The sequence below is a fragment of the Mercenaria mercenaria genome, chromosome 1 (genome assembly GCF_021730395.1).
Source record: "Mercenaria mercenaria strain notata chromosome 1, MADL_Memer_1, whole genome shotgun sequence".
Classification (NCBI taxonomy): Eukaryota; Metazoa; Mollusca; class Bivalvia; order Venerida; family Veneridae; genus Mercenaria; species Mercenaria mercenaria.
Window position 1 is genome coordinate 15303914 of NC_069361.1, and position 27641 is coordinate 15331554.

Sequence of the window (27641 nt, forward strand, 5' to 3'; positions counted from 1 at the left end):
TGGCACACATGTATAAAGTCTTATTAAAGAGATTTTTTTTTGTTAAACTTTATCAACCAAGTCTGTATTTAATAATACTAGAATGGTGTGCCCCCCCCCCCCCCCCACCCCACCCCCGACTGGTACATTTGTCACAAATAAGGAGAAATAATTCAAATGTTTCCAGTCTTAATGGGGTATAGCCTCAAAAAAATATGAACAGAACAGAACATAGTTTATTCAACTTGTACACATATACAGGTACCTCGTTGTACAAAACATTCATACAATATTCATAATGTACATGGTCATTTCAAAATATATGTTATATCGATAAGTCTTTACAAACAATATTTTTTCTATTACACATACGATCTTACATTATATCAGTACTTGTTTAAATAGTTAATGTCTCTTGTTGTCACAGGCACAGTGGAAAGAAAAATAATCAATTTGCAAACTAAAAATAAAATAGTTAGGATTTGGAGAATGAACTGTAAGGTCAAAAATTTAATAGAGCGTATTTTCTCGTTTTAAGAGCTATTTACTGACTCATGTAATTATAAAACACATACACACGCAAACATACTATATATAATAAGCTTCAGGATTCAATAATTCATTTCTTTTCTTATTAGCTTGAAGAATGAATTTAGCGAGATTTCTAATAACAACTTTATTTTCTGACTTGAGTAACTGAATGAATTTGTGCATACTGGGACGTCTATAAAATATGATTTTATGAATTGGTGTCGTAACTGCTCATATACTTTACATTTAATGACAAAGTGATACTCGTCTTCTATGTCACGCGACTCACATAGCTGACAGATTCGTTCGACCCTTTCAATACGATTTCTACCGTGCCTACCTGTTTCAATTCGCAAGTTATGAGCTGAAACACGCAATTTAGCTAGTGCCTGACGTAAGGTTTTTGTATTAAGAACGTGAAGATATTCACTTGGGACAAAGTCGTCTTTTACATAAAAATATAAGTTGTTAAGAACATTGTTACTTTGTAAATCTGCCCGCCATTGTTGGACGTAACTGTCTATAAGCCTTTGTTTAAAAATGGGCAAGAATGTCTTGGAATCGACACTGTCCTGATAATTCCAGACGTCAAGAAAGCCATACTGACATAGCAAGTGCTTAACTTTACTGGCCCAGTTAGCTTTACCATTTAAGCATTTGTTAAACGAATCATTATAAATGTATTTTAGTAGTATGTTATTGGACGATAGAAGTTGTAACCAGTATTTGATAATTTGAAAATGTCTCGAGATAAATAACGGATACCGTGCCAATTCGCCGTATACGGCCGCATTACTTGTGCTTTGTCTGACTCCCAAAATTGCCTTACAATATTTTAAGTGCACGCGTTCTATTTCTTTGGACTTAGAGAATCCCCAAATTGGACAGGCGTATTGAAGAATTGAACCAACGAACGAATCAAATAGTTGTAGAGATATAGATGGGCTTAAAGAGAATTCCTAAAGTTTTTTTCCTTTCATAGAATTTTTTTAAATTCACATATATGATAGGAAAATTTGTGCTGAAAACAATGAACAAATAAAAACAATAGGTCACCAGGCTTGTTTTTGTGAAAAATTGTTTTGAACACATCCACTGTTGCTGAAACTGCCAGCGATTTTTCAACATTTTCATAATTTTCTGCTTTTTTATAAATACCAACCAAAATATACATCCAGGCAGCACAATACGGTTTTTTCTTTTTACAGATTTTATTATATACTTATTTGATATCATAGTCATATTTATAATACTCTATCCTTACAATAATGGGTACAAATGAAAAAAAATATTGTTTCATATTTACTTTTGTGAACTTTTTTCAATGAAAAATACCCATAGTGAAGAATATTTTTTTTTAAATTTTGAAAAAAACTCTTTCATAGAATTTTTTCTTTTTCTTCTTGTGTAAAGATAATTATATTGTGAGCATAAAAATGGCTAAAAATGTAAGGGTCACCAGGCTAAATTTTATGTTAAGACCGCTAAAATACAACACCTGTTCGGACGGAAATGGCGCGAACCTGGCCAAATTGATCACATGTATGTCTGATAAAAGTTAAAAAAAAGTTTTAAAAATTCTTAATTCTTTCTATAATTGAATACTTAATAATCTGAAAGGTGATATTGTCTTATCAGTACTAATGCAATTATCTTACATTATATGAACAACACTGTCTTTGTACTAAAATGCGATATGAAAACACAACCACAAAAATAGCAAGATACCTGTCAGGCATGATACTTGTCAATACAACATAAACCAGTATCAACATTTGATTACTGATACAACTTATCAAAAATGTTATTTCAGTCAAAATTCCTCATATCTAAGATTGTCTGTAACATGTTTCAACAAATGTTGACTTCAGTTCAGTTTTCCATAGAAAGTGTCGGCTGCGCAGAAAGATGCGCATAAAAAACTATAGGAATTCCCTTTAATTCAAACTTACTTAAATTGCACAACAATGTATTTGTTGCTTTTAGTGCCTTTCCTACTACATACTGGTTATGTAATACAAATGAACCAGTGTAATTGAATACCACGCCCAAATAATTAAAGTCATTTACTACTTCCAAAAGATGACCATTAAAATACCAACATTCATTGCGTTTAACTGGACCCCTTTTTCGAAACACTACCACTTTCGTTTCTTCTATATTGACCTGTAAACTCCAGTATTCACAATATTCGCATAACCTATTTAAGCTTTTTTGTAAATCCTGCACAGAATTTCCAATATGAAAAGGATTCATTATTCTATACCATATACTTTATAGCTATGAGCATCACAAACAAAAAATCCACTATTTTGGCTATTTCAAGGGCCATAATGAATGCTAAAATTCTCAAGAAGAATGCCAGGTGTGCAAAGGTTACATTTTGATAAAGACTCAAGCAAGGTTTCATGAATTTACATTTAAATACTTCTGAGTAAGGCACCGAGATTACTTCTGAGCAAGGCACATGATTAGGTAAAAATGTGCATTTTTTACTATTTCATGGGCCATAACTCTGGAAATAGGGGGCAGACTCAGATAAAAAATAGTAGGGGCGCAAGTTCATATCATGATGAACACTCATCAATTTATATCAAATACTTTTTGAGCTAGGCGTGTCACAAGGTAAAAATGTGCATTTTTGACTATTTCAGGGGCCAAAACTCTAGAAATAGGGCGCAGACCCAGATTAAAAATAGGAGATGCGCAAGTTCATATCATGTATAAGACTAATGCAAGGTTTCATGAATCTATATCGAGTACTTTTTGAGCTAGGCGTGTCACAAGGTGAAAATGTGCATTTTTTACTATTTCAGGGGCCATAACTCTAGAAATAGGGGGCGGAGCCAGACGAAAAACAGGAGATGCGCAAATTCATATCATTATAAAGACTCATGCAAGATTTCATCAATTTATATCAAATACTTTTTGAGCTAGGCGTGTCACAAGGTGAAAATGTGCATTTTTTACTATTTCAGGGGCAGTAACTCTAAAATTAGGGGGCGGAGCCAGACCAAAAATAGAAGGTGCGCAAGTCCATATCATGATAAAGACTCTTGCAATGTTTCATCAATTTATATCAAATACATTTTGAGCTAGGCGCGTCACGAACTTCGGACGGACGCACGGACGGATGGACGGAAGAACGCACGGACAAGAGCAAATCTGTATGCCCCCACCACTCATGGGGACACAACTAAGATAGTAAGAGACAATCTGAGGCCATTTCGTAACAACTGCACAATTTTTGTAGTGTTGCTTCGAATATTTATATACCCCACCCACTTTTACCCAGTTTGAGAGTGTACTACTCTTCCAATATTAATCAGAGTGTACTGATATACTGTCATTTTTATGTTTATTTAGTTTACAGTATCTGCTGAAAATAACACCTTAATATCTCAACTAATAAAAGATGTTTTAGCTTTTGGGTGAAGTTCGTCCATTGAAAATCAGTAAATTTGATTAGACCACTTTGTGGCTCTGTGATGAAAAAAGTATTCAGTACAATTTAAAATGAAACATGTTGTGTGAATGTCCATTGCATAGTTATTTTATCATGAAAGTTTCAGGTAAAAAGTTTGAACCATTTTTAAAAAATAACAGAAATTGTGTTCCTGGCTGGTCACATGTCAGATTACCCCACCCACTTTAAATGTGAATATCTATAAAAGTAAGTCAAAACTGGTAACAGTAACACTTGTTAATGAAACTTAATACATGTAGGTATATTACCAAAAAGTATAAATAAAATAAAAAAAAAACATTTTGCGCAGACAACTTACTGGGACCCCCCCCCCCCACCCACCTTTACAGCAAATTTACAGTGTCTAAATGAATACTCCATACCTATTCTACTATAGAACAATTATCTATTTACCACAACGGACCTTTACCTCCGCTAAACTTCTTTGCCGGTTAATGATAAAACAATTATATTATGGCATGACGAAAATGACTTTAGAATGATCCCGATAGTATGCATGTGCCTCCGAATTTTATTAGAATCACTGTGAAAATTAATGTGTCCCGGGCGATACGAAACAACAGACTGTAAACAATGCTATTGCCTAGTGCTAGACCATTTTCAAAACTTCAAATTTTAATCCTATGTGAGTTTACGAGTTCAAACAAACAAAGTTTGTGAGGCTGCAAATCTCTTTTAAAATTTTGGCTTCTGATACTAGTATACACTTTTACATTAATTCTAAGCATACAAATGCCAGACCAAACAGAAGCAAACTGACACATATACATGTGCAAACTATCTAGTGACCAATGAGCAAATGATACTTTTTATTCAATACCAAAACTATCGAAGGCATTCAAATGCTGTTTTCATCTCAACTTTTATATTTAAGTTAATAGACTCTTCTTCAGTTTAGATTGACTGCAAACTGAACTGTTATGGAGTAGCTGCTACAAAAGGGCTACTGTTTAGCAACCAAAATGTGAGTTACCGTTCCTTTGTGACAACTTGGTAATTAAGGTCATTATTTAGAGCAAACACATTTAAAGAACAAAAAGTCGGTTAATGCCTTTAGAAAGGTTTTAATGTTGTATAGACATAATTACTGAAATCTTTTAACAAGAGATAACTGCAAAAATAATAGGAATGACGTTTTCGTCTGTGCTTAAAAAAGCGTGGATACGTAATACAAGGCCATCATGTCACTCTAAAGATTCAAAATAGAATAAAAGCAATACAATATTCATGTCATGGTTAACTGATATCCCGTACCTGACACAGAATCAGCATGATCGGCATTTCAGATTTGATTATCAATAATGCATTAGATGCAACAAACTAGTCGTATTATACTTCATTAACTGATTCAGCAGGACAACAAACATTTTTATCTTCATCGAATAGTATGAAAATAACGTACTTCACGAATGAAATGTGATATTTTTATACTGAGAAGAAAATAAAAATCGCATTGATGATAAAAAGTTGAATTTGAATTTTCTGTTCACTATATACTTAAAAAGTTGAAAACGTCATTTAATAACATTTAGAACTATAGACAATAATAAGACCTTTTTTTGTGTCCGAAATCCAGTCTTGAAATAGAAATATCAGGGGTTCTATACAGAATTGAAAAATGTTATGTATATATATGGAATTAATTTCACATTATACAGAGACGTCAAACCTCTTAACTGCATTTTAATGTTTCTAAAAATTGATGTTTAAACTAAACGGCTAATACAACGTAATTCTTACATTTTATTCAGAGTCATGGACATTAGTTTTGTCAATAAAAGTCAAGTCCTTGAAACTTATACCTAATTAAAATTGATATCTTCAGAATTGTTCGCCATACCATGATTAATCATAATTTAATGACTTTCTTGGCATGAAGATGTCACACATTACACTGTTCTAATTTCAGACAATTTCAACTTCGATTGAACTTGTTAAATGTATTGCAGACAGCTGCTGTTGGAAAGGGGTGGATGTCATATCTACTCCAGTACTCGTCAGGAAGTTGTTATTAACTCTGTCGCGTTGTTGCAAACATAGCAACATGATGTCTTTTACCTACTGAAATCAGTATGATATTGCTTTCTTTCACCCTATGATTACCAAACATATTACAATTCAATTGGTTATGATATCCAGATCCAGAAAAGTTTAATTAAATGTAATTTACTTAACTTAAACTTAGATATATCTTAAAATTAAGTTAAGTGTAAATACGCCAACAGAATAATAATTTGTAACAATGATTAAATGACTTTGATATTAAATGGCAAAAAGCATTGGCAATGATTCGCTGCTTAAGAATTTTGTTGTATCACAAAAAATGGATTCGAAATGACGTTGAATAAATCAACTATTCATGGATGTTATGAGTCATTCTGTAGTAAATGTTACAATTTTTAAAATGTCCTGTTGGAAATGTTGTGACTTTTTTTGCCGTTTCTAGGCTGGCGAACTTGTTCGCTAGACTATTATTACCACAAACAGAAAGTCACAAAGACTGCTGAGACTAACAACACAAAATTATTTCTTGCACAATTCAAATAGTTCAGTCCTGTATATCAAATCTTTCCTCTCAATATTACCCTATGCTCGCCTTAGTTTGATACGGAAAACCCATAATAATTTTGTAAATACTTTCCAACACAGTTTTCAGTTTTTTGTTTTATGGTAGCCAGCCTTTCTATACAATCAGTACTTTGATTTAAGTATAAGATTTAGTTTTTTCCTCAAACTAAAAAGAATCATCGCCTATGCGTTATCTTTATCGAAGTATACCATTGTCTTAAACTTTAACCTATTACATATTCTTGCAGATATTTTTCATATATCATTAAATAGAAAGAAATGAAATATTGGCTATGCATTTCATTAAGTCTTGAATTTGATATAACAATAACCTTTTCCAAGTTTGATTTATTGTTCTGTTGGACACAGGTGTTGTATTGAAATTTGGGGTATTAGAACAACATACAAAACAATGATGTTTGCTGAATTATTGTATAATTGTTATTTCAAACAAGTCTTTTAATCTGAGATACACATGATAAAACAGGATATTTATCATAGCGGCTTACACTCCGGCTAGGAAATCTATATTAATCAGGCTTCTGACATGAAGTAAATCTGTTTTCTGATCTCGTAAAATAGAAAATCACTTATCGGTAAAACAAACAAACACAAAACGATTTGTCTTGCACGATCTGTACATAAACAAATCATTTTGACAATACATCTCAACCATTTTCCGATTTAGAGAATTAATCAGTCGATGAATGACACGGTGACGAATTACATATGCTGTACTGTCTCGAAATAATAAATAACAAAACCTATTGATGGGCTTTGCATACCTTGACACAATTTTCCTCAGTTCCAGTTGTATGGTTATATATTATGTCTTATCAAATGTTCAAATTGAGTGCATGTTTTCTGTCTGTCAATATTTAGTCAAATGACAATGAATGACAAACGTTGTCGTCATAATTCATTATATATAAAGCATTATTATTTATAGAGAGATAAAAGTCCAAAAAGATGCAATCGTGCCTAGATTGCTAGTATTGTTTAAGTGGGATCCCCGGGGATAACTTTATTATACAAAATATTTATCGGTATATATAAAAGTTTATACCACAAGACAGTTACTTACTTGTGTGAAATCTAAATATCCTCTACATACAAAACTCACTAACCGATTATGAATATATAGATATTGGAGCACTTGTGGATCTGATTCACAGTTATTTCGAGATTCTTGTTGCGTTGCGCTGGCTACTGCACTTGAAAACAGTTATCGGTGGCACGTATGAGAAAACCTTTGCACGGAATACCTGTACAAATCAAAGTATTCATGAGTATGAGATAAACACTACTGCACAGAATAACTGTGGGAATCAGGATTCAAGACTGACAATTCATTCTGCACCAGCAGCATGTTAAATAGAAGATTTGCAAGATAAATCAGTTGAACATTTGTACCAGGACGGCGGTTCTTATTTTGCCCCTGTCCTTGTTTTCCTTTTTATTTGTAACGTTTGAATACTCTAACCGATTATAAATCTTCTGTACGCACTGCTTATTGTCTACCATTCGCAGTTTGAAAAGTTTGCCCACCGAGATTTGTTAATTATATCCTGAAAACAAGGGCAAAGACAAAAAAGGAATAGCTACTTTCAAGGAACGCGCTGCCTTTTAAACCCAAAATTCTGTAATAGCGTATAAATCGACTCGTTCAAAAAAAATATTACATAAAAATACAAAGACAAACACACAGAGAATGAACTGAGGCAGCTTATGGTAAATGAACAATGGAAACATTTACACTAGGTAATAGTGTGCAACTCCTCACTCTCACTCCCCTCCCTGCCACAAAACTTTCACGACTGTGTACCATATCCAGTGAGTCCCTTATGTATAGATGCTATGTTAATATGTAAATATATGTATAAAAGGAGAACTTGGACAACCTTGAAAGCCTGTACTCAATGCTTTTGCAAATGGAAGTCTAAAATATTCGAACACCGACTGAACGATTTACAAATTGATAAACGCTAGTTAATATATCAAATAAGCCGGGATCTGTAAGCAAATATTTAGATTGTTTTATTAATTGCTTATGCCAAAAGTGAGTAAAACACAAAGTGATTTAGGGTCCTGTTGACGACTTTTCCTGTCCTGTCTATATAAATTACAATGCCATTAATGAGTTGACTCAGATCCGTTTCAATGTAAGCGTAAAAAATTTCTTGTCAGCAATCATTGAACCACAAACAACTTTAAATCATAAAGGTTGGAACTAAAGCTGTTTGATTTAATCTGATATGTTTACATAAACGGAATGAGACAGAGAAAGCCAAATGGTTGTGAAACCATTCCCAAAATACATTATGATCTTGGTAAATACAACGGACATGTGGTGTTTTTTGCTTGATGTATAATAAATAATTATAACAAAAGTATAGTTTATTTACACCCTCCTTTAATCCCAAATGGGATATTGCCATTGATTATTCTGAGGACATGTGCTGGTAAATTCATTTATATACCTGTTATGTATTCGTTGCAAACATCCTTCATGTGTACAAACAAACATATTTTGCTTTCGAGGCGGCTTTCTGGGAACGTAGCTGTATAAGACGTTTGACATTGAGTTTAATTTTATTTCAATGAAAGGCTATTTGTAGGAGGAATTCGTGAAAATAAAAGTTGAATCGTTAATACATGAGCAGGAAGCGGCAATTATTTTACTTTATGTAAAATACATTATTGTATTTTTTTCTTTATGTCCCGTCTCTTTCTTTACTTTAATGGAAGATCGTATTTCATGTATCTTCTTTTTCATGCATTTAATAAGCAATTGGATCGTTTAAAACGAAAATATTGTTTTTGATAAAAACCTAATTAAATAGAAGCCCCTAATGATAACCAGCGGCGGTGTATGTTTCTTCATACTTAAAGTCTTACTGAAGGAAATTACAATAACAAAACAGTATTTACCAATAATGATTTGCAAGTATATGACATTTTCCGCAACAATTTTCAATTGTTAGTTTATACTGCGCATTTTATACCATCTTTGCAACTGAAATGTGCATTTAATAATTTTCATGCACCCGGGCAAACATTATGCGTAATTGTATCCTTGCTAAGAAGCTATACATTCAGCTAGTACATTTACATTCACGAACTTAGTGATTTGGTTGGCTATGTATAAACAAGCATTGCAAATCATTATATTATAAAAATGGTTTACTTTTATGTACATGTGAACATATATGTTGTGTACTGTTCACATTCTTGTCTTAGACGATTAGGCATACAAGTATAACGGTCGGCCTTTTAGTTTTATTTATTACTAATTGGTCCATAATATTATTAAGGCAAGAAAGAAATCGTTAAATTTGTTACTTTGCCAATATTTTGTCCTGTGGTCTGCTGATAACCCCATACTGTGCATGATTAATTCAATGTATTCTTTATCAGTGACAACACCGACACTGTGATACATTTAAGAGATATTCAGAGACACACTTGGATTACCGACACTTCTATTTAAATATCACATTTCATCCAGTCAGTTTCGAACAGAGCGTTGATTTTCCGATATAATATGCCGAATATTTAGGAGTGTTCCAGGATCTTGTCCTAGAAGCAATATTTCATATCTCATATATCTCCTGTAGTCTAGTTATTTGCTTTTCTTTTGTAAAAGTAATATGCTGGTTATTCGTTATTGCGAGAACCGTGAGATACGCTCTTTATCAAATTCATTTTTTCTTTTTTCATGAAAGGGGACGTTTTGATAAGGATGTAATTTAAAAAAGTTATTTATAAAAGTTGAAAGAATGTATTTCCTTCTATCGTTTTTTTTTTGTACAATTCAATTGTTAATCTCATTCCACTTGCATCTAATTTTCATAGCAATCCCATAAAGTCAATACCTGGTATATCATAATAAATTCTCCTTTAATATGCACCTATAATGATATCTAAAAAAATAACCTGACGAATATATATAACATAGATTCTGATGCAATAATAAAGGAATTTGCATGTCTATACTAAAATATTTGAAGAAAAAAAACAACAACAACAAAGAGAGCGTATAAGTAATACCGTAATTATTTCACTATCGAAGGAGTTTTAGAGTTTAACAACAGCTGTAATACTGACCATCTTTAAACAATTAAAACTAAGTATCTATAGCTGGCACGCTTCTGAAAGACTTCAAAGAATTACAAAAGTGTATGCGGACAAAATGGAATTTTCGAGAAAGTCACAGAAATTAGAAATTTGTTGACAAATATGTATGCAATTTATATGTTAAATGTAATTGCTTTAAGTTTTGTTGAGAGGTACAATTGTTTGGTTTTCAATAGAAAGATAGTACAAATCCGTTGGCAGTATAGTTATTTGTTGGTCATTTATATGCCATAAAATTAAGGTACAATTTATGCTATAAACTCTACTTCTCGCAAAATACAAGCAACTCCAGTATGAGATAACGACATCTGTCATGAACAAAATTGGTTTCGAAGCACGAAGAATAGATTATGTTTGAATTGATCTACTTATTAACTCTTGTGAAATGAAACCAAAATGAGGTTGATCTGACGCATTCCACCTGAGAATGATCATTACTGTTTATTTTAAAAAGTTTCTGTTTTCTTAGGAACATATATTATGAAAACATAATTTTGTTTTTCAACGTTGATAAAATGATCAACTTACAAGAAACGAAATGAATAAATTTAGATAATGTCTTATCGGCTATTTTAGATGAAACTAAAGTGTTGAGTGAAAGTCTTGTAAAAACTAAACAAGATATAAGCTTATAATATATGAATAAGCAGCACATATTTTATGAAATTCATTGTTTAAAGAAAACAGATCGCTTTATTTAACTGAAAGCCGACTGACACAAGAAATTGATGTAATAGAATGTTGACAATTTAATCTTGTAGACGACCATTTGGAAGTAGAAAATAGTGGACTGATAGAAATTACTCGCGAAATTAAAATTTGCAAGACCCAACAAAACACTGTCGAGTACTTGGACAAGTGAATTGTTGATATATATCCTGCCGTGCATCAACCGCCCCCCCCCCCCCCCACCCCTCCCCGAAAGATTTGAATACTGCCTTAGCGTTAAATGCATTATTTATTTGCCCTTTATTTGTCGGATCCTTCTGGGTGTTTCCATTGTTGCTCTGTCTTCTGGAAAGGCATTGAGTCCATGGATTTAGGTTCTTAAGGATTGCATTTATACAAATATACAAGAGCATTTTTTTTTGTTTTACATTACATGCCTTCTGTTGCCTTTGCATATATTAGGGTTTGACCTGGCAGGGATAACATTTATTTACACCGGTGCACCATAAACCGGTTTAAACCCCAAGTGGTGGTTTTGCCACTGACCTTTGCAAGACGGTACCCCACGGTGTTCCTTTTTTGTTCATTTTGTCATTGTGTGTGTGATGGTCGTGTGCGCGTCCGCGTGCTGGGTTTATGTTGGGTGAGGCTGCGTATCTAGAACATCATCCTTGTTTTTATAGTCTTGAATAAGATTTTGGAATCATAGACAAAACACATGAATAAGTGTCATCATACCGCACGAAGTATGTAGATGTAACAGCAGTTGTGAAAAGTTTTGTTTGTTGATATTCGTGAATGTATTGTAAGGTTTATCTTTACTGAGGTTTTAACAAACAACAACAACAGTTTGAATTGGTGCAACATGGTGCTTTAGGGCGATTATCGCTTGGTCATATAAGCATATTTACAGTATTTAAATGTATAATCCATACCTATTCTCACTGTCTTGTAAGCTGTACGGCCGTAAATGTTTAGACACTTCCAAGATGGCGGACGCTGAAAGTCAACACAGGTAGGTGTTCCAGTTTTTCATTGATAACATGTTTTCTTCAACACTTTTAACGGCCACACTTATAGCAAATGATAGCGGAATAACATGTTCCTCCTCGGCATTATCTAAAAGTTTGTTGATTTCATTGTTTCTCGAATTATATTGACGCAAAATGTGCCAATTTGATTAAATTAAAATCGAATCGAGGAACGCACATTATTTTCGGTCGTATCTTATTCAATAATCATATTTGTTTGAATATTTCTGTGGTATTTTGAAGCTTTTTACCGGTTCTTTACGATGGTAATGCTTGATTTTACGAAACATATCTGGAAATATCAAAATGTTTACGATTTTTAAATTGTCAATACAGCGGCGTAGACTATACCAACATATTCACGCTGAGCGGTGTAGACACGGTTTTTTGTGAACGGTTTATACATAGAATTAAGCGAAAAAACTGAACGGTGTAGATACAAGTTAATTTCGTCTATGCTAAAAATTGCACTTAAAAATATATGTAAATTAACTACGGTTCCGTAATCCTATCCTCCGACTATAGGGAGTATAGGATAAAGGAAGTTCCGACGGTATACTTAGACAGCTCTATAAAAAAAGGATAGGATTACGGCAGTATTTGAGGGACATCATACATTACATGTATATTTGTTCGGATCCGTAATCCTAGCCACTGCCATTAGTTTTTCACTTTTTTGTTAATTGTTTAGCAATTTGTTTTTTACCATCAAATTTTAAATTCAGTTTGTTTTTTTTTATTCGTAGATATAATGTTTATATTGTTAACAGTTTCACCTTAGTTTAAAGTGTTGTCGAGGACACACGTTGTACGTAGGTTAGGTATTTTTGCTGTTCTGGCCGTCTTCAGATGCAGTATTTGAAAGGGAGATCATTATTTTGCGATAATAAAAAACGCACTACGGATTTTAACCATCTCTTGCGATGTTGCCGTTATTTAATACCCTGACAAGAAAAATAAATATTTGATATTTTAGTTATATTTGAATAGCTAATAAAATGATTCAAAAGGCGAGTCTAAAATCTGCTCGAAATTTGATAATACGTTTATTTTTTGTTATCCTGTTTGCGTCTTGAGGTAGAAAAAGGGAGATAATAAATATTAAACAGATGTGGATTCCTATTAATTTTCAGCTTAATAATTGCAACTTCAAATTTCTAACAAATATGATACGATTGTTTTTACATTTATTTCAGATAACGATTTTGTAATAAAAATACTTTTGTTAACAACTTCTTATCTTGGTTGTACAACTAGGCTAGGAAATACCTGATTTTAGAAATAATTAAAGTCGAAACATTCACATAATTTTTAAAAATATCTCGGACATTTAAAAAAAAATCCAGCTTTCATTAAAATGACAGCTCTAAATAGTTGAGGAACACCACCCGTTCCCCTCTGTGCATTATTTCAGAATTTCAGAAACGAATGCGCATCTAGGTAGAAGTACCGATCTTCCATAACCCATCTTAGCTTCCATACATGAAAGAATGGTACCATCTTTGGATTCGAACTAAGAACGGCGAGTGGCAAAAGGTGGTAATCTGTTTTGATCTTCCGTGGATTTCTCTTAAACTTTGACAACTGATCTTATGCATTCATTGATAACCATTTTGCACCTTATATGTGAATGTTTCGACTTTAATTATTTCTAAAATCAGGTATTTCCTAGCCTAGATGTACAACCAAGATAAGAAGTTGTTAACACAAGTATTTTTATTACAAAATCGTTATCTGAAATAAATGTAAAAACAACCGTATCATATTTGTTAAAAATTTGAAGTTGCAATTTTTAAGCTGAAAATTAAAAGGAATCCACATCTGTTTAATATTTATTATCTCCCTTTTTCTACCTCAAGACGCAAACAGGATAATAAAAATAAATGTATTATCAAATTTCGAGCAGATTTTAGACTCGCCTCATTTTATTAGCTATTCAAATATAACTAAAATATCAAATATTTATTTTTCTTGTCAGGGTATTAAATTAGGGTAACATCGCAAGAGAGAGTTAAAATCCGTAGTGCGTCTTTTATTAGCGCAAAATAATGATCTCACTTTCAAATACTGCGTCTGAAGACGGCCAGAACAGCAAAAAATACCTAACCTACGTACAACGTGTGTCCCCGACAACACGTTAAACTAAGGTGAAACTGTTAACAATATAAACATTATATCTACGAATAAAAAAAAACTGAATTTAAAATTTGATGGTAAAAAACAAATTGCTAAACAATTAACAAAAAAGTGAAAACTAATGGCAGTGGCTAGGATTACGGATCCGAACAAATATAATGTATGATGTCCCTCAAATACTGCCGTAATCCTATCCTTTTTTGATAGAGCTGTCTAAGTATACCGTCGGAACTTCCTTTATCCTATACTCCCTATAGTTGGAGGCTAGGATTACGGAACCGTAGTTAATTTACATATATTTTTAAGCGGGATTTTTAGCATAGACGAAATTAACTTGTATCTACACCGTCAAGTTTTTTCGCTTAATTCTGTGTATAAACCGTTCACAAAAAACCGTGTCTACACCGCTCAGCGTGAATATGTTGGTATAGTCTACGCCGCTGTATTGACAATTTAAAAATCGTAAACATTTTGGTATTTCCAGATATGTTTCGTAAAATCAAGCATTACCATCGTAAAGAACCGGTAAAAAGCTTCAAAATACCACAGAAATATTCAAACAGATATGATTATTGAATAAGATACGACCGAAAATAATGTGCGTTCCTCGATTCGATTTTAATTTCATCAAATTGGCACATTTTGCGTCAATATAATTCGAGAAACAATGAAATCAACAAACTTTTAGATAATGCCGAGGAGGAACATGTTATTCCGCTATCATTTGCTATAAGTGTGGCCGTTAAAAGTGTTGAAGAAAACATGTTATCAATGAAAAACTGGAACACCTACCTGTGTTGACTTTCAGTGTCCGCCATCTTGGAAGTGTCTTAACATTTACGGCCGTACAGCTTACAAGACAGTGATTCTGAAATGGAACAATAATCTATTTTCTACAACGGACCTTTGCCTCCGCTAGACTTTGTGTATTTCCTGTTTTGCCAGTTAATTATAAAACAATTGCTAGACGAAAATGATAACGTTTTAACCTATTATTTGTCTTTAGAATGCTCCCGATAGGATAAATGACCCTCGTAACTTTAATAAAATTACGTGAAAATGTGTCCCGGGAAATACGAAGTCTTCAATTGTTAAAAGAGTTGTTTGAACAAATTCCTGCCGACAAAATTTTGCAATTTTTGAAACAAATAGGCATATATCATAAAATCTGAACCTTATTTGATTTTTATTCACATTTTTACATTTTTATGTTTGCAACTGTCTTTTTACACTATATATGTATATACCTTTTTACTTTAATAGTTTTATATATGCTTTACAATTAACGTAATTCATTTAACCTTTTTCTCGGCGATATATGACCTTTTTGTGTCGATTCGCCGTAAAACCCAACTCATTTATTCATTTATTCAATTGTACATCTAGTGCATGTTTAAAACAAAACGTCATCTTAAAATCCTATGTGATTTTACGAGCCCAAAGGAGCTGCATTACTTTTAAAATCTTGATTTCCGCATCTGATATCCAGTTTTACATTAACTCTAAGCATTTTGTACAAATGCCAGACCAAGCTGAATCACACTTTATCTTAATAGACCATTCTTTAGATAACTGAACTGTTATGGTGTAGCTATTACACACTTAGTAACCAAAATGTTCCTGTCTGATAATTTGTTATTGTATAAAGGTCACTATTTAGAGCAAACACATTCAAAGTACAAAAAATCCGGAATTTTTTAAGCAAATATTTAGATCTCTTGTAAATCGCTTATGCCAAAGTAAGTAAAACACAAAGTGATGTAGGGTCCTGTTGACGACTTCTCCTGTCTATATTAACTACAACTAACTATTAATGAGGTGATTCACATCCGTTCTCATGTCATTGTAAAAGATTTCTTTGTCAGCAATCATTGAACCAAAAACAGTTTCAAATCAAATAGGTTGGAACTAAAGCCTTTTAGATTTAATTTGATAATGTTTGCATAAACTGAATGAGTCAGAGTAAACCAAATGTTTGAGAAAAAATTCTCAAAAACACATTATGATCATGTTAAATACAACGGGCGCGTTTTGTTTTCTTTGTTTTCTGCTTGATGTTTTGATGCACAACTTTAGATAACAAACGTGCTTTAATGGCTTCCTAAAGGCTTTCTTACATAAAAAAAATGAAAAGAAACAATGGATTGTACTTGAAGCTAAGAGACCTCGAATGCAAATCTGTTTTTGGATGTACTTTTGTTGCTGTGAAAACATTCCCGACATTGTTTATTTACTTTGATTTATTTACAGCTTTGTACTTTTCAGTTTACACAGCTATATCTAATACAATTTAACGTAACTATATAATTTTTCAGAGCATGAATTAGGGATTTAGGGTGGAGAGGACTGAAAGTGTAGCACATTTCATTTTTTCTCGTGAATATATTCAATTAAACAGTCTGCTATTAATTTGCTGGTTTTGTTCTATGCTTACAAATGATCGTCTTAGGTGTTGTTAATATCTTGTTAGTAAATAATCTTGTTAGTAAATAATGTACAATTGATCTCTAGGAATAATAGGCTAAATAATTATGAGTGATGTAAATAATGAATTGTAATAGAGTGGAAACAGGCTGGTGTCCACTGGCTAATATTTCAGTAATTTCGATCATTACCCGCAGTTGTGTTAATTTTGTATATTGTATTAATTTATCGACGGGAGGGTACGTATTATAACAAGATACGAACAGACTCAGTCAAACTGAGTCGGCATAGTTAAAATCTAAACTTCCACATGATCGTATTATAGATATGGTTATAAAATAGTTCATATCCGTATAAGGTCGGACTAAAATATAATATTGTAGAAGATAGTTGTTTAGTTCAGTGTTTGAATAATAGAAGGTGGACTTTTCAGAGAAATCAATACATTTGTGAAGTTTATACATAAAGGTACATTTATGTGTACATGTCCTAAATATAGGATTAAATTGCACAACATTAACCTGTACGTAGTATTTCTTCAGTTTAAGGTTGTTTCATCATATTTCATTTTCTACTTTGTCAGGCAAGTAAGTAATTAACAAGTGTTTTTTAAATGAAAAAAAAAACATTCCTATAATAAAAAAACTAATTTTAGAATGCACCAAAGAGCACCTAATCAAATCGGTTGTATACCTTAATATTAACGATATTAAAATTGCATTCTACTGAGAGCAATTAAAATAATTTTGCAGTTTGTAGGCGATAATGTTTTGTGCCAAATCTTCCCACTGCTAGAAAATGTGCCCTCATTCAAGCCCTGGTGATGGATGAGGGGCATTATTGGAGTAAAAGCCGGAGGCAAAGCATGTATACTAGCATGACAATGCGACGATAGTTTAGTGAGACGCACTTTAAAAACTAAAACGGAAACGCTAACCACGTTACCGCTCCATTCACCGGAAGTGTAAACCAGCTGATTGTCATAGTTTAAAGAAATACTTTGTTGACAAACCAAACACTCACAAAACAACAGGGTAGAGTACCCCAAAAGCTGTAGCTAAAACATGAGGAGGGTGTATACATGCTTTGCCTCCGGCTTTTACTCCAATAATGCCCCTCATCCATCACCAGGGCTTGGATGAGGGCACATTATTTTCGCAAAAGCCTTCGGCTTTGCATGTATACTAGCATCTTTAAAGTTTGTCAACAAAGTTAAATAAAGAATGTAAAAACATTATATATAACATTATAAATTCATATTTTATTATTACTTCTTTCAAAAACAGGTAACTGCTGTTACAGTATCAATAACATTATATATTCAAAACACACAGTTCTTAATTTCACATACATTAATTTCCTTTTCAGAAGTTCACAGTTCACCGTTCATCCAATAAAACCGCACGTGCGATATGTCAGAATTCTGCACTATCGATCTATGATAAAATTTATAATTTTTTTTATCTGATTTCCAGTCAGCTGTATCCAAAATGGACTTAAGTGAGCACTTTCCGTATGCTGCTGAAACTGATGCAGAACGAAAAGAGTGTGCCTTAAATATAGTAGTATCTATACCTGAGACCTCTAGTACCATCTAGCGACAGTGCTAGTAGAAACTTTATCATATAAAACATACGATATAAATAGTTGACTAGATTTTCTAATCAACTTAGTAACGTTAATATAATGTAACAATGTATGCATAACGCATAAAGTTTCATCATCAAAATGTTCAAACTTCAGTAAAAAATCATTAGATCTACCTGATCTTGATTTCTTCAACAAACCTGGAAAATAAAAAGTCACCTCTGAATTCCCATAACGAACATTGTCTAAATCCAACGACACAATAGTCTGTGCTCTTGGCGCACAACACAAAGCTATTAAAGCTACCAACTTGAAAGTCAACATTTTCAAAGAAAGTATGCTAAAAAAAAAAAACAAACTTTTCAAGAATTTTAAAACAACAGTAACATCCCAGGTGAACTTATATTTGGATCTAGCGGGGTTACAATGAAAGATACCCTTCATAAATTTAGATAACAAAACCGCATTAGAACACCAGGTATTATCAAAAAAGGATAAAGTTTGTAATAACATACTTTTATGAGTGTTGAGAACTGAATAAGATTTTTTACTTTGATATTAAATGGTGCGAAAGGGATCTTTACATTGTCTAATACACCAAAAATACCATCGTTTCCAGGCCAACCCATATTGTTTCCTAGTTCCTGGTCTCCATGACTGTAAAATGACTTCAGCAGCTCCTGGTGAAACTTTCCTGAAGTAGAGGGATTTCCGGAGAGCATCACACCAACCATGTTGATTGACTTTACCAAAGGATGTGGAGTACCGTCGTGTGCCATCGTCAACAGATCCTTGTGTCCTGGTAACCTAACAGGAAAATCAGCCATATTAGGTAATAATAAAGGGAACCAAGGTTGAGATTTCCAATAAGGTAAAATCACAATAGCTTTTTCCACTTTATCTTCAACAATTTTGTTGATTACCTTACTCAGTAAATTAAATGGTGGAAAAATATAAGGTAGGAAACTTTGCCATGAACAAGAAAAAGCATCATTGAAGAAAGCTCCTGGTTCCGGAAACCAAGAAGCAAATCTGTCTATTTGCTTATTTAATCTTGAAGCAAACAAGTCTATATCTGGCACAAAGAATTGTTTGCGCAACCTTCGAAAAATTTCTGACATAAGCATCCACTCTGTGGAATCAGAAAAATTTCTAGAATAGAAATCTGATGTAACATTCTCTTTTCCCGCTATATGTTTAGTCGAAATAAAGATACCTCTTTTTAAGCACCATTGCCACAATTTAGCAGATAATGTGTCCAAAGACTTTGAAGTCATTCCTCCCATGTCATTTACATACTTTACTGCTGTAATGTTATCACATTGGAACTCTATATGAGTATCTGTACAGTTACAATACAGAGATTGAAGAGCAAAATAAATTGCTAATAACTCTAAAAAAATTATATGATATTTAGATTCATCGATTGACCAACGTCCATGAGCTGACCTATCAGATACTACATCTACACAACCCCAGCCTAAAAGGGACGAATCTGTTCTACAATGAAACTGTACTTTTCTAGGTCTAATAGCTTTGCCATTTTTCACAACTATATTATCACACCACCAAGTCAATTCAGGTCTGCTGGCTTCAGACAACTGAACTTTGTTTTGAAAATTCAAATCAGGACCTAAACCATAAATCTTATCTCTTTCTAGCTGACGATAATGCAATGGGGCCTCCAAAACAGCGTAAAAAGCGTTTATGATTGAACCAATAAAAGAGGCCAAATCCTTGACAATCACAGCAGACTGTTGTAACAAGTGTCTTGCTTTTGAAAGTATTTTCTGAATTTTTTCTTCAGTAAGAAAAACCATAAAAAGTACAGAGTCCAAAATTAACCAAAAAAATACTATTCTCTGAGTAGGGATACAAACAGATTTCTTTTCATTTATCGTGAAACCTAAAGAACTCAAGGTATTACAAATAAGCTTTGTATTTTGTGCACAGATATTCCTCATTTGGTTCATATTTAATGAATCATCGATATAATAAGCACAACGTACACCTTGATATTTTAGCCAGGCAAAACTTGGCTTCAGAATTTTTGTAAAAATCCTTGGTGCTGAACTAAGCCCAAATGGGAGGACTGAATATTTCCAGAGAGAACCATTCCAATAAAACTTGAGGTACTTTTGAAAGTCAGGATGAATAGGAACTGAAAAATATGCATCGGTCAAATCTACTGAAGTAAAAAATCATTCTGCTGAACAAGGTCTAACACAACTTTGAGATGTTCTTGCTTAAAATGTTCATATACAACAAATTAATTCAATTTTTTGAGATTTATTATTGGCCGAAATTTTCCATTTGGTTTTGGCACAATAAAGATATTTGAAATGATTTCTCCCGGTTCTGAGATTGATAAATCTATTGCCCCTTTTTCATATAACTGTTTTACTTCACTATCCACAACAGCTTTCTGTTCAAGAGAAAAGGGAATTTCAGAAGGAATACTATTTTGATAAGGCATTTGTTCAAATTCAATTTTATAACCTTTGATGGTTTGTAAAATCCAAGGATCTTTACTAAAATTCTGCCAAACATTTTCAAAATATTGTAATTTCCCTACCTGAACTACTCGTTTGGGGCATTTGCACTGGTATACGTCACTGTAGACGTTGGGCGTCTCCGACCCCTGTACTGCACATGTCCACCTCTGTATGCAGGAGACTGGTAATACATGTTATTGTATTGTGGGTTATGTGAGTTACCCTGCTGATTGTAAGGATGTGGTCTACCCCTTCTGTTAAAGGAATTTCTGTATACAGGTGGTCTTGCCCTGAAAGGTCTAGTGTCATATTTTGGAAATGCAAGAGAAATGCCAGTTTCACAATTTTTTATTTCTTTCGAAATATCATCCCCAAACAACTGTGAGGTAACTGGTGTGGACTGATTGCAAATATTCTTATACTTTCTTTTAAGATTTGGGCGTATAATATACCTTCTTCTAAGAGATAGTTGGTATTGTACCTGGCCAAACATAGTTATGGCATCTGAAATATATTCTTTGGCTTTTTGAGTCATGGCGTCCCCCATAATTTCAGCTAATTTGATAACAGGGACAATGCCTGTAGCAACTAAATTCTGGATTTCGACAAGCATACGGTCATAACTTCTGTACTTTTTGTCTAGAATTTTCCATACTTCTTGGTTTACCATAGGCGGACTTAAATTGTCACAGTTTTGAGGAATATTATATTTCTGCATTATATCCTCTGTACAACAAGCTGAAGTACAGGTCATATTTATTAACTTTGCTAATGATGGGGAATTAGAATCTCCTCTTACAACACTTTTCAATTTTGGGGGTGCCCATTCATCTTTTGATTCTGGTAATTTTGATTTACTATTACTATCACTACCAAACATAGCCTGTAAAATTCTGTTTGACATATTTTTGTTAACAGAAAAATTCTCGTGTTGTGCTCGAGACAAATCATATTCCGAGTCAGAAATATCATTGCTATCAATTTCAACTCTGAGATTTGGACGGTTATTTGGATCAAAATTTTCGTCTGAAAAATCTTCGTAATCTGGAATAAAATTTGATTCTTCTTCAAGATTCTCGCCCAAAACATTGGGAAAACCAAGCTTACGCTTCAAAATATCAATATCTTGTTTAGACAAATCATTTATGTCCAACTTAGATTCTTTAATTTTTGAAGTTTTCTTATTTGTACCCTTTTTATTAGCCTTCTGAGAAGCTTTGTTTGTTTTCTTTTCTTTTTGTTTACGAGTATTTTTTCCTTTAATTTTTCCGGACTTACCCGTCTCGGAGCTTACATTTTGAGCAACAGATTCGACAACTGAAACTGTTTCATTAGCCCCTACAGCAGGGACATCATTTTCAACCCCCGAAATTTCGCCGTCAGAACTTTCGGGCAAATGTATCAAATCACATTTTGTGTGGGGTTCTTCGCCCTCACCCGAGCTCATTGTGAAAGCAAATTTCTCAAGACTGCGTCTATGAGATAGCTCGACAACTCACAACGGCACTTACCTTATTTAAAAAACTATTTAAAAACTATAAACTTAAAAAAAAAACCAAAAAAAAAAACAGCACGTTTTATCTAACGAAAGACAATTGTACGTTTTCACCTGTCGTACGCAAAAATCAATATGACAATCAGCTGGTTTACACTTCCGGTGAAGGGAGCGGTCACGTGGTTAGCGTTTCCATTTTAGTTTTTAAAGTGCGTCTCACTAAACTATCGTCGCATTGTCATGCTAGTATACATGCAAAGCCAAAGGCTTTTGCGAAAATAATAACGCGCACTTAATAACATTTGTGCAGAAGACTATTCAAATTCCAATAACACAAATCAATGTTCAATTTATTGTTTAACCTTTTTGTTTTCTTAATTGGAGGTTCATCTATTTCTGTATTAAATGTTTGAAGTTACTAAAATAATTATGCATCTACGAGGGCTATTAAAATTTAAATATAACGTAGACTTATTATTTTTAAAAGCCGCCTATTGTGTTTAATGAAATGTGAAATATTATGACTGTAATTTTCAAATTTTGAGTAATGTGTCATCCATTTTAATACTTTTTTGCTAATAGGCAAAGAACAAAGAAAGTTTTAATTACCACAGCTATGCATAACCGGCGCAGCCACTTTTTCATCTGTCATAATTGGAATTCAACCGCTAATATTCGCACTTTTAGTTTCAACTGTGTACCAGAAAATACGGCAAAGTACAGCAACACGTCCAGACAATATGCACCAAAAGTATTTGGACGTTAGAGGCGGAAGTAAACCATTGTTACTACTTATAATGCATGTAAAGTCATCATCTGCTCGCATGGATAATCAGACAGTAGCTAATGTATGTAATACCAGCTTAAAGACCTTTACAAACTTTGCAAACATAACAATAACGTTCGGTTATCTGTGTCCTGGTTTTTACGTGATGCAAACGATTTACAAAGGGCCCAGGATTGCTACAAGAAAGCGAAGGTCGCAGGAAAAAACAAAACATCCGCGATTCGACGTTAAAGTCAAACTATGACTCCTTGGATTAAGACCAGCTACTCCTGATGCGGACCCTGTCTGAGACGCTCGGCATAAGAGGTCAAACTGTTTTCAGTATTCTAACAAAATAATTAATTATGACTTTGGATTGCTACTTAAAATTAATAAAAGAAATCTATAAATACAAATTTAATCCAAACTTAAAAGAAAGCAACTCGATGAAGGCACGACGTCGTTAACGTCGTAAAAATATTATGATTACGTGGGCGCCTGGTTCGTGTAAGTGAATGTGTTCGATGAGGCATAACCTCTGACTGTATGTATCAAAATTTGCAGTGAAGTTAGAAGATTTTGAATGGTGATACTGTACTTCTTGCTATACCTCGTATTGCAATTGCATATACCCGGTATATGTTTATGTAACGACACCTTGGCTGATTTGAAAACAACTAATATTGACCTATCCTAGTGACTACATCAAAGATAAGGCAGATATGAAGATACCATTGGATGACGGAGTTATTGCATTACGATTCTTTGTTTTCTTGTGAGTAGGATTCCTATGAATTATGTTATTAACATTTTATGTAAAAAGCTGTCTTTGCAGAATATGGCTTGTTTGGGATGAACAAAAATGTTTCGAAAGATATCTGTAAATTTTTCACTTTGTACAATTTTAAAGAAAACAGCTGAACACAATATAATAGTGCATTATATAGTTGAAGAGCAGAATAAAGTAATAAAACAAACATATACTCATACATATACTTACTTACTTTAAAAAAATTGCCAGGGTGATTCAGCGTTAAGTAATCACTACTTTAAAATTAAAGGGAAATCCTATATGCGCATCTTTCTGTGCACCCGACACGTTCTATGGCAAACTGAACTGAAGTCAACATTTGTTGAAACATGTTACAGGCAGTCTTAAATACGAGGAATCTTGAATGAAATAACGTTTGTGATAAGTGTGTGTCTTTTGAACATGATGGCGGTAAGAGTGAGGTTGTGTGCGCACCATAAACCGGTTTAAGCTCCCCAGTGGTGTTTTTGCCACTGACCGTTCTAAGGCGGTGCCCCACTGTGTTCCTTTGTTTGTTCGTTTTGTTTGTTCGTTTTGTCCTCGTTTTGTCCTAATGTGTTGGCTGTGTGTGTGGTGCACGCGTCTGCGTGCTGTGGGATTCGTTTTGAGGAGGCTGCGTTTTTGGTGCGTGGCATTCCCTGTTTGATATTTGTCTTTGTTTTTTATCAGTAATCAAATGTTGACACTGGTTTATGTTGTATTGACAAGTATCATGCCTGACAGGTATCTTGCTATTTTTGTGGTTGTGTTTTCACATCGCATTTTAGTACAAAGACAGTGTTGTTCATATAATGTAAAAAAATTGACTCAGTACTGATAAGACAATATCACCTTTCAGATTATTTAGTATTCAATTATAGAAAGAATTAAGAATTTTTAAAACTTTTTTTTAACTTCTAGCAGACATACATGTAATTTGGCGAGGTTCGCGCCATTTTCCGTCCAAACAGGTGTTGTATTCTAGCGGTCTTAACATAAAATTTAGCCAGATGACCCATACATTTTAGCCATTTTTATGCCCACAATACAATTATCTATACACAAGAAAAACAGGAAAAAATTCTATGAAAAAGTTTTTTTCAAAATTTAAAAAATTTTTTTTTTCACAATGGGTATTTTTCACTAACAAAAGTTCACAAAAGTAAATAAGAAACATTTTTTTTTTCATTTGTACCTATTATTGTAAGGATAGAGTATTGCAAATATGACTATGATATCAAATAAGTATATAATAAAATCTGTAAAAAGAAAAAACCTTATTCATGCTGTCTTGATGTATATTTTGGTAGGTATTTATAAAAGAAGCAGAAAATTATGAAAATGTTGAAAAATCGCTGGCAGTTTCAGCAACAGTGGGTGTGTTCAAAACAATTTTTTTTCACAAAAACAAATCTGGTGACCTATTGTTTTTATTTGTTTACTGTTTTCAGCTCAAAGTTTCATCATATATGTGAAGTAAAAAAAAATCTACGAAAGGAAGCAGACAAATAGGAATTCTTTTTAAACAATAGATGGAAACAATGAACTACGTATTCTGTCATGCAAGTCAAGTAATATCTTTGTCAACTGCAGACAATTATCAATTTTAAGTGCCTTCCCAAGTTTTTTGTTCGATAAATACTATCTTGTCCTGATATTTATTATGCCCCACTTCGAAGAAGGAGGAGTATATTATTTTGCAGATGTCTGTCGGTTGGTTGGTCGGTCGGTCTGTATGTAGGCCAATACGTTTCCGGATGATAACTCAAGAACACTTGAGCCTAGATTCGTGAAAGTTGATAGGGAGGTTGTTCATCACCAGCAAATGACCGCTATTGATTTTGAGATCAATATGTCAAAGGTCAAGGTCACAGTGACACGAAACAGTTAAACGGTTTCCGGATGATAACTCAAGAACGCGTAGGCATAGGATCATAAAAGTTGATAGGGAGGCTGGTCATGACCAGCAGATGACCCTCTTGATTTTGAGGTCAGTAGGTCAAAGATCAAGGTCACAGATGACCTCTATTGATTTTGAGGTCATTAGGACAAAGTTCAAGGTCACATTGGCCAGGAACAGTTGAACGGTTTCTAGACAATAACTCAAGAACGCTTGGGCCAAGTATCATGAAAGTTGATAGAGAGGTTAATGGCCAGCAGATGACTCCTATTGATTTTGAGGTCAGTAGGTCAAAAGCCAATGGTACAGTGACCCGGAACAGTTAAACCGTTTCCAGGCAATTGCTTGAGAACGCTTGGACCTAGGATTATGAAATTGGATAGGGAGATTGGTCATGACCAGTGCATGGCCCCTTTAGATTTCGAGGTCAGAAAGCCAAAGGACAAGGTCACATTGAACATGAACAGTTAAACCCTTGTCGGACAATAACTTGAGAAAGCTTGGGCCTTTTGAGGTCAATAGGTCAAAGGTCAAGGTTGAACAAGAACAGTAGAACTTTTGTTTACAGTGAGCAAATATTTTTTGTTTCTTGTGCATTTACTGAATGCATCAAGTGTGTGTGTGTTCTATGAGCTCTTGTCTTGATAAATACAGTAAATTACTAGTATCATGAAAATATATATTATCTATTGTAACCAGTTTGTTTACGTCAAAATATGGCTTACCCTCCCCCCTCCCATCGCTCCATCCCATTCCTTTCCCTTGCATTTATGCTCCCTTGCATTTGCTACCTCTCTCCTTTTACTAAGCGTAAGTTATCGTGCCTACCATAATTTTGACCGCCGGTCATCCTAAAGTGTTGTCCTACTGTTGTTGTTTCCTGCTTATGTATGTATGTATGTATGTGTATTTGTGCGTGTTTCTATGGGCGGTGCCCCACAGTGTTGTTTTTTTTTACTTTTCTTTTACCTCTCTCCTTTTACTAAGCGTAAGTTATTGTGCCTACCATAATTTTGACCGCCGGACATCCTAAAGTGTTGTCCTACTGTTGTTGTTTCCTGCTTATGTATGTATGTGTATTTGTGCGTGTTTCTATGGGCGGTGCCCCACAGTGTTGTTTTTTTTTTACTTTTCTGTTTGTTTATCTGTGTATGTTAGTTGTGGCATGTGTTTGTGTGTGTACGTGCGTGCGTGTGTGCAATTGTGTACGTACGTGTCTGAGACGTTGTAGGAATACTGCGTTTAAGGAACGTGGCTTTCCCTGTTGAATATTTATCCTTGCGCCACCTTCCCCCAACACTAAACCCTTTTATCTACCCCTTACTACCCCCCACCCCTACCCCCTTTTTTCTGTATTTTGCATATATTTATAATGTACTTATTGTTGATTTTTGAAGCAACCCGTCTACAATATTTCTCCATTCCATTACAGCTCCTTTTTGTTGTTGGACTCCTCTGCGATGCATGGCTATATGGCTGTTTGGGGTGCTCTGTGGCCCCAGGAAATCAACCCTTACATTTTATCTTTTAATGTAAGTTACGCCATATATTCTGATATACCTTCACTGTAGAAATGGAAAACTCGTATTTAATTTTTTTTATATAAAACTTCTCTTGCAATTAGTCGCCTAATTTGTTTCTTTGAT

General features: G+C 33.7%; 1 protein-coding gene across 1 annotated transcript; it reads right to left on the bottom strand.

Annotated features, from left to right (window-relative positions):
• Window positions 1-18079: 18079 nt before the first annotated feature.
• On the bottom strand, window positions 18080-20369 carry LOC123550528 (uncharacterized). The gene is made up of 2 exons (XM_053542306.1): window positions 19157-20369; window positions 18080-18153 (listed from the first exon to the last, which is right to left on the bottom strand). Exons 1-2 carry the CDS (start codon window positions 20367-20369, stop codon window positions 18080-18082), a joined length of 1287 nt encoding a protein of 428 aa, XP_053398281.1.
• Between the last annotated feature and the right edge of the window lie 7272 nt (window positions 20370-27641).